The 12,812-nt window shown below is 31.5% G+C and overlaps 1 protein-coding gene across 1 annotated transcript; it reads right to left on the bottom strand.

Annotated features, from left to right (window-relative positions):
- Window positions 1-715: 715 nt before the first annotated feature.
- On the bottom strand, window positions 716-6,401 carry LOC110897698 (6,7-dimethyl-8-ribityllumazine synthase, chloroplastic). Its single transcript, XM_022144430.2, has 8 exons — window positions 6,220-6,401; window positions 3,747-3,853; window positions 3,546-3,641; window positions 3,032-3,127; window positions 2,143-2,221; window positions 2,001-2,047; window positions 1,442-1,501; window positions 716-974 (listed from the first exon to the last, which is right to left on the bottom strand). Exons 1-8 carry the CDS (start codon window positions 6,383-6,385, stop codon window positions 933-935), a joined length of 693 nt encoding a protein of 230 aa, XP_022000122.1. The 5' UTR covers window positions 6,386-6,401; the 3' UTR covers window positions 716-932.
- Window positions 6,402-12,812: the final 6,411 nt, after the last annotated feature.

The raw sequence follows: 12,812 nt of genomic DNA, 5'->3' as shown, positions 1-12,812 counted from the left end.
GGGTAAAAGCTATAGAGAGAAAGAAGAGAGAGAGAGAGAGAGTCAGGTGTGTTTAGAGAGAGAGAGAGGAGGTGCAGAGAGTTGTTGGCGGTGGTGGTGGTGCTATAGAGAGAGATAAGAGAGAGAGAGTTGATCTGGGTTCTTGATCTGCTTTGAGAGAGATGATCTGGGTTTGTTATAATAACTCATAAAAATGACCAAATACCCCTGCGCAAAAGGACAAAATAGGCTGGTTGCAACAGTTAAAAAATGAGGTTTTTGAAATTTGGACTAAAATGGCAACAAAATGCAAACCTCAGGGACCCAGGGACCCAGATTTAAAAATTTTGGATTTTGGACTAAAGTGGCAAAAGTGAGCAAACCTCAGGGACCATTTTGGCTATTAACTCCATTTAAAATGTCATTTTAACCCCCTTCAGTTTAACTGATACTGAGAGATTCGTTAGTTTTTTTTTTTTTTTTTTGTTTAAATTCATTTAAAATATACTAGTAAAATTACTCACATGTGACTTAACTAAAAATTTTAACCAAGTTAGGGCCAAAGGACCTAGGGTATAATGAGTTTTCCAAATAAAGGACTGTGACTATAATTATTGAAGTTAAAGGTCACTTATTGCAATCCTATACAAACATAAAGGGCGAAAAGTGTAGTTTACCCAACTTATTATGTTCATATGTTTTTTCACTTGGTAGGGGTGATAAAATGACTGAAATATTGCTTAAATCAACATCCATTCTCAAGTTTTTTCACTTGATTCTCACCATTATTATGTTGAAATCTTTCATGTACTCAACAAAACCACAAGACAATATTTTTCTTCATTTTTGTGATTTTTCATGCAAATTACAAACAAAAAAGAACAAAAAAAGGATGAAGTAGTTTAAATAACAGGCTCATGTTCCTATTGCATGATTAGACCATTTCGCAGCGATTACGCCTTCAGATGATGCTCAAAAATAGACGCCATTTCAATCTGCAGTACGGATAAAGATTACAGTTAACAAAAATGAGCCAAAATTTAAAGGTTAACTTCTGCAAATGAGGTAAAATGTGCATGTGTGCGCGCACATACACACCCCTCACTGTCAATTTAACTAGCTAACATAAAACTATGCATCACAGTACTAGGATTATTCACTGCAATAACAGAAGATATTAATGGTAGTAAATTCCTAACCTTTTCTAATCTTTTATGGAGGTGTTTTGACCCATTTATTTATCACCGGGTCGATTTGGATTTTGGAGTATTTCTTATCTCTAATGGGTCAAGTAGTAAAAACTAAAAAAATAAATATAAAGAAATTAAATGCCTGTAGTGTGATTTTAGTACACAAAATCTCATGTTTCATTTTATTAAAAATATATAATATATAATTAATGAAATAATATGATATGATGTAATATAATATGATAAGATATGATATAATAAAGTCAACTTACAGCAGTCAAAGCAGCCTCAGAGCCCTTGTTCCCAACTTTACCACCAGCACGATTCAAAGCCTAATACATACATACATATATTTAGAGCTTGTTTGTATAATCAATAGAGGTGATAACTAAATAGCTTAAATTTTCTAAAATAAGAGAAAATAGTCAAATGTGATACAACCTGGCCGTCTCCGAAAATCACAAAAAAAGAAAAAAAAGAAAAATGGTCCTATACGAGATAAAAAATTTGGGCCCTATTCATTAATCCATTATGTTTGTTTATTGATCTGGGTCAAGTCATTAATCCATTACACACTAAAACAGTTGGTCTTCTGAATTTAATTGGAAAAAATTGGGCTTTAACGTTTTTGGTTTATAAATACAGACCCTTTTTTAAATATATACATATATATATATATATATAAAATTATAAATTATTTCGGGCTCTATTTCAATTTGGGCTCAGAGCGTCGCCCACCCCGCACTTGCTCTGGGCCATCCCTGGATAGAACCGTAATAAAATTAAAGATTTGGAGTAAAGAAAAACATATAAAGACAATCATAAATATACCTGATCCATGTCTTCACAAGTCAAGACTCCAAATATGCAAGGAACACCTAAAATGTTGTGATTGAATAATATGAAATCAAGCTCAAGCAAAAACTTATAATTAAATTTGTTAGTCTTCAAATAAAAAAAATGTAAAATGAACCTGAATTAAGGCCAGCTGAAAGGACTCCAGATGCAGTTGTATTAGCAACAGCATCATAGTGAGTAGTATCACCTCTTATCTAGAAAAAAAAACATAGATACTTATACTCATTCAGACATCAATGTCAAGTAGGGATGAGCTCGGTACCGTCCGGTACCGAACCGGTACCGAAAATCCCCAAAAGTGGGTACCGGTACCGAATATACCCGGTTCGGTACCGGTAGGGTACCGGTATTTGAGGGTAAAAACTGGTACCGTACCGGACCGGTACCGAAAGTGTCAAAAGTCGGTACCGAATCGGTACCGAAAAAGTACCCGGTCCAGTAAATTCGGTATCGGTACCGGGTCTGATTTGCTCATCCCTAATGTCAAGCATGCATTTGACATGCATATACGAATAAGTTTGACCAATTACACAAAACAGTGGCGGATCTACACCGAAATTTCAGGGGTAACGTTCATTTTTTTATGGTACTTCATACAATGTAAACGAAAAATAATAAGAAGCTCGAAAACGGGTGCAAATGAGCTTGAGCCCCAGTTGCAGATCTAGACCAAATAATGGCTCGCAAACTACTTGAGATCGGCTCGAGAAAAAGCTCGAAACGAGCCGAGCCTTATTGAGCCCGAGCTCGAGCCTGGCATGTGAAGCTCGTCAGGCTCGTCGAGCCTTATCGAGCCCTAGCGTAATATTAGTTTTTATTAATATTTAGCAACATTTATCCTTTATTTAAAGTTGTCTAGTAAATGAGTCGGCAAGCCGAGCCCGAACCTAAAAATAAGCTTGTTTAGTAAACGAGCCTGAACCCCATTTCACTTATCGAGCTCGCGAACCTAAACGACTCTACTTATGGAAATATAATATATAAGTTGGGAATGATAATATTACCACAGCTCCAATACAAACAATTCCATGGTATTTCCCTGATTGTCCAAGCTTTTGAGCAAGCAACCCAATCTCAAAAGTACCAGGAACCCAAAAGACCTAACATGTTTAAACACAATAATGTTAGTCACAATCAGTGGCGGATCCGCGCCGGGGGGGGGGGGGGGGGGGGGGGCTGGGTTCCCAGAAACTCCCTCGGTTAGTGGAAACCTTGAATAATTTCGAATAAAATAGTGAGAATATACCAAAATGAACCCCCCGAAAAAAAAGATAATTTTGGATCCACCATTGGTCACAATATACTCGAGTGAGCATAAACAGTTCAATCAAATTGCATGTGATAATTCAAATCATTAGTGATTGATTATACCCAAGTACCGACTATTAGAAGCTTATTTAACATGTTGCATTTCGGTTATAGTCCACATATAAATATGGATGTTAAAATACATTTTTTTTAAAAAAAAGTAGGACAATAGATAAAATATAAATATATATAAAGGGAGATGTTACATACATCAATGTCTTCTTCACTCACTGAATATTTCTTGAAAGTGTCCAAAGCACCCTCCATCAAAGGCCTTGTGACAATCTCATTGAACCTTGCGACAACCTAGTAGTAACATATAACAAAATGTCAAAGAATTTTTTTATTAAAAAAAATAACAATAACAAAAAAAAAAAGTTAAAAAAATAAAAAGAGAGATGGCGAACTAACAATGGCAAATCGAAAACCCTCGGCTTTCGTTACAATACCGGTCAACTGCTTCACAGCTTCTGTTTGAACCGGCGATTTCTTCTTCTCAATCGACGGTTTCGCCAAACCTAACGGTAACAGATACATATAATTATAAAAATGATACGTGCCACCTACCACTACTAGAAAACTGCTACTATTCCTATCAAAATTTCCTACGCATTTCCTACGAACGAAAATTCCGACACTTTTCCTACGAATAAGAAAAGGCCTTAGTTTTGTGACAAAAAAAAGCGACAGATTGGTTTACGTAGGAAAAGTGTCGGAAAATTCCGACGGAATTCGTTTTCATTATAACCGTTAGTCGGAAATTCGTTGGAATCAGTATGTGTAGGAAAAGTGTCGGCATTTTCCAATGGAATTGTTTTTCATTTTAATCATTATTAGTAGGAAATGCATATGAATCCAATTTATCATAAAAAAATTATTCATAAACAATAAAAATTAATGATATTAAAATGTAAAATTTTATTATTTATAAAAATATATGTTACTTATAAATTAATTTATTACTATCCGTAGGAAGTGTGTCAGAAATTCCGACAAATTACTCACGGAATGAATAATTTTTTTGTAATATATATATATATATGTGTGTGTGTGTGTGTGTGTGACTATAGGGACTCAGGGCGTTAAACTTTTTGCTTTTGGACTCAAGTAGTTAAAGCCCATAAAACGCATGGACTCAAAAAGTAATTTACCCTAAAACAAATTTATTAATGGGATTTAATATTCACACATCCCTCCCTTCTAGGGGTGGCAAAATGGGTGGATTGGGTAGGTTTGAGTAATGAGTTAGGATGGGTATGGGTTAGAGCATTCACATCCAACCCCCTAAAAGTATACATACATTTCACTAAAAAACAACTCATATATCAATATATTTCCACTAAAAACAAATACTTTTTCTCTCTCATTTTCAATTAAATAATATTTTTATACCTTTATCATTACATTTTTCTCTCTCCTTCACTCACAACCACTTTCAATATATATTAAAAAATTATACTGGGTGAACAGTGTTCCCCCAAATATACAGATGAACAGTAACATTTTCTCTCTCCTCCACTCACAACCACTTTTTATACTTTTTATATTTTAAAAACACCACACTGAGAATATGATGCCTTGGATGTGAATGCTCTTAGAATGAGTTTGGGTTAAGATGGGTTTATTAAGAGATGGGTTAGAATGGGTTTAGGTCAAGATGGGTTTTTGTCAAAAAATCAAAAAAATTTAAAAAAAATCAAAAAAATTAAAAATAAATCAAAATAAATCAAAAAAATTCAAAAAATTCAAAAAAAAATAATAAAAAAAACTTTGGGATTGCAGGGCCATCATCAGAAAATTAAAAAAAAATTAAAAAAGTCAGTGTGTAAATGTGTAATAGTTTCAAGACTGAACTGGACTGTACCAAGACTGAAAAATTTGATAACATTAAGTCAGTGTGTATTTTTGGCACTTTTTTATGCAGTGAAATAACATTTATTTCACTTGTTTGTATATGGACTATATATCTAGGGTGATGGAATCTACTGATATGTTCATACAGAAATCTAGGGTGATGGAAATGATCCCTGATATAACATCATTTAATATATCATACAGTGTGTAATAGTCTCATGTAGCCTGATGTACTAAATAGTGTACTCATATAGAAAGTAAAACTAAATAGAGCACTAAATAGCCAAAACAGGGGCAACCGGTAGAACACAGACCCCATATAATCTCATGTAGCCTGATGTACTAAATAGAACACAGACGCCATATATACACATAATCTTGGTACATGCCAGCAATAACTTCAATTGTTGGATCAGATCCAACCATATTGTATCTACCCTGCAAATTAACATCAACTGCCAAGGGTGGAAGAAGCTCGAAAAAGGAATGATCCAAACAATGTGATTCGCTGTATGGAGATTCGTCTGTAGACGAATCGCACCAAAATAACCACTGGACGCAGCAGAAACGAATTTTAGGTTATCGTCTGTAATCTGTATGAAGATTCGTTTGAAGACTTGAAGTTGATGATGCGTATTTTAGGTTTAGGGAGTAAAAACCCATCTTGACCCATGTGAAAATTTAGATGGGTATTTTAAAACCCATTCTAACCCATCTTGATTAAATTCCCAGCCCATATATATATATATATATATATATAGAGAGAGAGAGATAGAGTGAAAAGGGACGTGTAAATAAAATTTAGGGGTGTGAGAATAATAGAAGCCTTATTAATACCATATGAAATGTGTCGGGCACGTAGTACATGCCATGCCCATGCACAAACGTGGGTTCTCTTCAAGCAATTAGCGTCTTTCGTTGTTATGCATTTATATTATTAGTAGTAATGTGTTAGTCGAGTATGTTAGTTTCTTTTTGTACGCCTATAAAAGGCTGTTGGGTTTATGAATTAAGTGTAGATGTTACTTACCTTTCGAGGAAAATTGGACGATGGATGAAGTGTTACGCGAATAGAGGGATAGAGAAGATGAGCGATGACGCGATGTTGTTGTGGATGATAATAATAATGATGATGTGTTGTTATTAAGACGATGAAGAATGGTTGATGAAACACAAGTAGAAGAAGCAGCAGCCATTGAGTTTGGATGTGAATTGAACTATTGAAGGTATTATTGCTTTACCTAAAGTCTAACAACCGGTTTAAATACACTAGTTTTAAACAAAAAAAATTGCTTTTAGTGCAAATACACTATTTTTTAGTGGATGCATGAGAATGGCCTTATGGATTTTTAATTTTAATTATTTAAAATGTTTGGTTTTTATATATAATAAATTAAACAAAAAATTGTAAAAAATACTGTCGGATGCATGAGAATGGCCTTGTGGATTTTTTTAGTTTTGATTATGTAAAATGTTTGATTCTTATGTATGTATATATATTATACTAGGTTAGAACCCCGTGTATTACACGGGTTGAATAAATGTAATTTTATATACTAAATTAAAACAATTATTCTTTAAAAATCTCGTTTATTACACGGGTTGAACAAATGTAATTTTATATATTAAATAATAAAAAAATTATATCCCTAAGAACCTCATGTATTGTACTGAATAAATGTAATTTTATATATCAAATAATAAAAACCCGTGTATTATACGGGTTGAATAAATCTAATTATATATACTAAATAATAAAAAAAGTTATATCTTTAAAACCACTATGTATTACACGGGTTAAATAAATGTAATTTTGTAACCTTGTATATTACACGGGTTGGATAAATGTAATTTTATAAACTAAATAATATATATATATATATATATATATATCTTTATAAACCTCGTGTATTATACGGGTTGAATAAATCTAATTATATATACTAAATCATCATCATACTCAGTAAATCACATAAATAGCAAAGCTAAGGTAGGGTCTGAAGAGAGTAAGATGTAGAGGCTGCTTTCAGTAAGACCCCCCGACTCGATAGTAGTTTTGCATCAAGCTTTGGACATAAGGCACATAACACTTAGCAATCGGGACAAAGACCGATTAGTGCATGTTCCCTTTTGTCTTTCTGCTATCAACGCCACCACGTGATGATGATGCATGATTAACCGTGCGGCGCTTTTATCGTTATTTTCACAAATTTAGTGAAATAACGTTAAAATTAGTGCAATTTCACTTTTGTCCTCCGAGCGTCCACACATATATACATTATTAAAAGTTAGATTAGATTATACATGAAATTAAGTGTATAACAAAAAGTCTTTATAAATTTCATGTAGAATTAATTGGAATACTTTATTAAAAGTAAGTTAGATTATATATGGGCTTATACGTGTGAGTAATTGTTATTATTGAATGGTTGAATTTTGAGGGTTTTGAAATGTGAATTTGATTATGATAGATTATATTTTAGTTTTAAAACTTCTAGAATGATTGAATCAAATAAAAGGATTATGATTTCCTAGAAACAAAAATAACTGAGTTTTTTTTTTCGGATTATTTTGAACATGAGCAAATAGAACGATATCATCTTAATAAAAAAAATAACTAATTACAAATGTGAAACCCAATAATTTTACTTCTGTCCCATTTGAACGGAAAAGATAAGTACAAACTAAGAGTTAATTACATAGTTAGTCCTTGTGTTTTGCACAAAATAACATACGTAGGTAATAATAGTTTAAAATTACCTTCTAGGGTATTAACTTTTCATTTTGTAACGTTTGGAGGTATTAAGTTCTTGGATATTAACATAGTTAGTCCATGTGGTTTGCACAAAATAACATATTTAGGTACTAATAGAATGTGATTTTAAGCCTACAAATAACGTTAATACCTTCAAATGTTACAAAATGAAAAGTTAATACCCGAGAATGTGATTTTAAACTATTAATACCTAAGAATGTTACTTTGTGCAAACCATAAGGACTAACTATGTAATTAACTCTACAAACTAAATTTAAAAAAAAATGCAATATGAAAATAAGAGATAGAATAATCGATATTTTTTTTTTTCATAAAATATGAGATAAGGGTAAACTAAATAAAAAAGTGTCAATTTGGTAAATAATAATATTAAGTATGAAAAGGTAGAAAATTACAAATGTAGACATCTTCAATGAATGACATGTGTCCAAAATTAGGTTTCTTTTATTTTATATACTAGTATTAAGCCCCTGTGTTGCAGCGGTTGTTGTAAGACTGTGTCACGTAGTACCAATGTTATACCACTGTCAGCGACCACCAACACCGGAAAAGCTCGTAAAAACAAATTAAATAAAAACGAAAAAAATAACGCCGAGCGAAAAGAAGACGTAAAATCTTTGAATCATGAACGCTCGTTGCAGAGAATTTAATCCGAAACGTAAAACATAAAAAAATAACTAAATCAATCCATGACCCGCGCGTTAGTCAAACTTGTTAAACAAAGAAAAATAGATTTGCTGTGACGGGCCAATCAAACGGGGAAAAATATACAAAAAAAATGTTGAACCCCACACGCACGTTGTGGTGCATTAACTCACAAAATTTCGAACGAAACGAAAAACTTGGGAAAGATTATAAGTATGGTTGACCAAAATTGAAAATAAAAAAGGGTTGGGGTTAAATTGCAAAAGATGAAACACTTTGGGTTAAAAGTAAATAAACAAAGGGTCTAAATTGCAAAATTGAAGTTATTTATTAATATTAGATAAAGATAAGGATAAAAATAAATGATATCTATATATTAGTTATTAATATTAATATTAAAAGAAATTTATTAAATAATTATAAATAAAATTTATGAGGTTTAAGGAGAGAATGCCATGTGACATTATTTGGAGTCTTTTATTATAAGTTAGATATATATTTCAGTTTTGATTATGTAAAATGTTTGATTTTTATGTATATTATTTTTTAAATTAAACAAAAATTTGGGATGCATGAGAATGGGCTTATGGATTTTTTTTAATTCTTTATCTAATTATCTATCTACTATAATAAAAAGAAATCAAGTTTTGTATACGTGTCATTCATAGAAGGTATCCTCAAATCTATACTTATTTTATATTAACTAAATAATAAATAAATAATAAATTAATATTAAATCTTATCATATTTTATTAAAATATTATCCTCAAATCTAAATTGTTAATTTAATATATTTTTAAAACAAATACCTCTCTTTCCTACTTATCTTATATTAAATATATAAATAATAAATTAATATTAAATGTTATCTTAATTTATTAAAAATATAACTTTTTTTATTAATTGGTATACAAAATTATATTTATTCAACTCGTGTAAAACGCGAGGTTTTTAAAAATATAACTTTTTTTTTATTTTTTACTATACAAAGTTACATTTATATAACACGTGTAATACACGAAGTTTTTAAAGATATAACTTTTTATCATTTGCTATGTAAAATTAGATTTATTCAACACGTGTAATACACAGGGTTTTTAAGGATACAATTTTTTTTATTTGGTAGATTTTTCAACCCGACTATACACGGGTTTTTTAAATATCGATACGTTTTTAGTATTTAATATACAAAATTACATTTATTTAATATGTGTAATACACATGGTTTTTAAAGATATAATTCTTTTTTAGATCTATTCAACACGTGTAACATACAGGGTTTCTAAGGATATAATATTTTTATTATTTGGTAGATTTATTCAACCCGATTATACATGGGTTTTTTAAAGATACGACGTTTTTAGTATTTAGTATACAAATTACATTTATTTAATATGTGTAATACACATGGTTTTTAAAGATATAACTATTTTTTATTATTTGATATATAAAATTACATTTATTTAATCCGTACAATATACGGGGTTCATAAAGATATAACTTTTTATTATTTAATATATAAAATTACATTTATTCAACCCGTGTAATACACGAGGTTCTAACCTAGTTATTATATATATGAATTGCAAGTAGGGCTGTCCAAAAAGCTCGCGGCTGGAAGCTCGCTCGGATTTAGCTCGGAAAAAGCTCGCTCGATATGGCTCGGTTTGAAAGTGAGCCGAGCCGGCTCGGCTCGGTTAGAACGTGAGCCTAGCTCGGCTCGGCTTGTGACGAGCCAAATTGGCTCGGTTTGGCTCGCTTGGTAGCTCGGCTCGGCTTAGCTCGAATTATTTTACTTATAATATATTTTATTTTTATATACATATAATATATTACAAAAAAATGATTATTATTTACAGTATTTAGGCTTGTAGTTTGATATATCTGACATATTTAAAGGTTGATTGTCGTGCTAATGAACAAATATTGTATTTACTTGAAATATAAAACTTATTTTGCGTTGTTGAACGTGATTTTGGCTTGTAATGTATTAGGTTGAACTTATTTTGAATATGTTCTTTTGAAGTATTGAAAAATATTTTAGAATACTGAATGCTATGTATTAATTTTTATTTATAAATTCGAGCCAAACCAAGCTGAGCCGAGCCCGAGCTTAGATTTTCAGCTCGGTTTCAAATCCGAGCCGAGCCGTCCTAGCTCGACTAGGCTCGGCTCATGAACAACCCTAAATTTGCAATTCCCCATGTCTCACAGATGTGTGTATATACATAAAATATCTTTTTTTGCATTAGCTCATATTTATAAGCTTACGTAGTTTTTTAAAAAAGGTATGATATATATTTAGAGAGTTTTAACAAGAAATACGGAGTAATATATAATTAAAACTAGGTTGTAGTCCCGTGTATTACACGGATTAAATAATTAAAAATGTTTGTTAGCAGAGTACAATAATATAATTATGTGTATTTGATAATCATCACACAAGCTTGCAATCTCTTGCTTATAGTAGTCAAAACTCAACCCGCTTCTAAAGTGGTTAACAACTCTGCTCGTGATAATTTAATATAAATTTTTTTGATTATTTTTACATCGTTAGTCAATAAAGTAATGAAATAACTTTTATCAAATACATGAGATAATTTATTGCATATTTGCACAAAAATATGCAAAATATCATTATCATTATAAATCTAATATAAAAAGTTACATAAAAAATATGTTTTTGGTACAGTATCAATATAAATCTAAGATAAAAAGTTACATAAAAAATATGTTTTTGGTAAGGTTTAATTAAAACATACATATTATCATTATAAGTTAAAAATATGTTTGAAGTAAGAGCGGATTTTGTAAGAATATTTATCCGATTTAATTTGACTAAAAATATTAGTAAAATTAAAGATATATATTTGAGTAAATACGGATACCAAAGTAATAAGCAATGATTTCATTTATTACATTTAGGGGTGTTCAGAATTCGTTTTGAATTCGAAAATTTCGAAATTCGATTAAATCCGATTCGATTATCAGGAATTCGTTTCGATTATAAGAATTCGAATTCGATTCAATTCGAGTCAAGTAAATCGAATACGAATTTATAGGATAAATTACAGTTTTCGTCCTTTATGTTTGTAGTGGATTGCAATGGATGCCCTTTAACTTCAATAATTACAGTCATAATCCTTTATTTGTAAATTCATTACACCCTAGGCCCTTTAACACTAACCAGGTTACTTTTCATGGTTAAACCTAGTCACGTGAGTTGCACATGAGGGTATAATTGTATTTTTACCCATTTATTAAAAGTATATAATAAACAAAACATTTAATACATAATTACATATATAGTGAGAGAAAGAGATAAAAATCTTTATTTCATCCTCATCCCCTGCCATCATCTACCATCAACTCCACCATCCTAATCCAGCCACCACCATTTTGTAACAAGAAATTTAAAGCAAGTAACTGATGACAACCCCCTCGGATCAGACTCATATCTCAACGGAGGTTCGCAGTTGTGGCCGGTGAACGGGACGCTGGTTTCAACTGTGATTGTTGTGGTGGCTTCGGTGGAGAACGGGCGGCGGTGGAAGAAGGAGGCGGAGGATGCGGAGGAGAGAGGTTTTAGGAGACCGGAGCTCCGACGAGTTAGAGCCATGAGGATGGTGGTTTTGGTCAGATCTGAGATCTGATTCTTTTGGAAGATCTTGGATCTGATAGAAAAGATGTCGATGAGGCGATTGGACATATGTATGCTCCAGATCTGAGATTTGGTTGGGGGATACATGTTGTTCAAGAAGTCAAATTACTCACCAAGAAAGTAGATCGACATTTGTTATTCCAGATCTGGGATATGTCTGTTGATTGATATATGCAAACTTAAAATATTTGTTTTAGATCTAAGTTTCTTTTCATATGTGAAGATGTATGAATTGATTTGTTGAAAAAAGACAGTATGTGTGAAAGTGATGGTTAAATGTATTCCAGGGAAATGGTTGCAGAGTTTATTTATAAAAATGGATGTATTGTTGTGGACAATGGTTAACATGGGGAAACCACATGTTGATATATTTGGATCTCAAATGAATATAACATCTTTACTTTGCAGGAGAAATTGATCAGATTGTGATGAATTTTGGATGTGATTGTAAGCTTTTAGAGAGAGAGGGGAGAGAGGGGTATTTATTTTCATAATAAGTTATTAAATACTGTAAATAATTAAGTAAAAAGACTAAACTGCC

The sequence above is a fragment of the Helianthus annuus genome, chromosome 13 (genome assembly GCF_002127325.2).
Source record: "Helianthus annuus cultivar XRQ/B chromosome 13, HanXRQr2.0-SUNRISE, whole genome shotgun sequence".
NCBI classification, from domain to species: Eukaryota; Viridiplantae; Streptophyta; class Magnoliopsida; order Asterales; family Asteraceae; genus Helianthus; species Helianthus annuus.
Note: the sequence above shows the minus strand (reverse complement) of the source record. Positions and strands in the feature narration are given on the sequence as shown.

Coding starts and splice junctions, on each gene's coding strand:
- LOC110897698 (XM_022144430.2), bottom strand. CDS start 6,385: ATGGCTGCTGCTTCTTCTACTTGTGTTTCATCAACCATTCTTCATCGT. Junction 3,854..6,219: donor CGTCCAATTTTCCTCGAAAG/GTAAGTAACATC, acceptor TGTTACCGTTAG/GTTTGGCGAAACCGTCGATT. Junction 975..1,441: donor CTGAGGCTGCTTTGACTGCT/GTAAGTTGACTT, acceptor TCCGTACTGCAG/ATTGAAATGGCGTCTATTTT.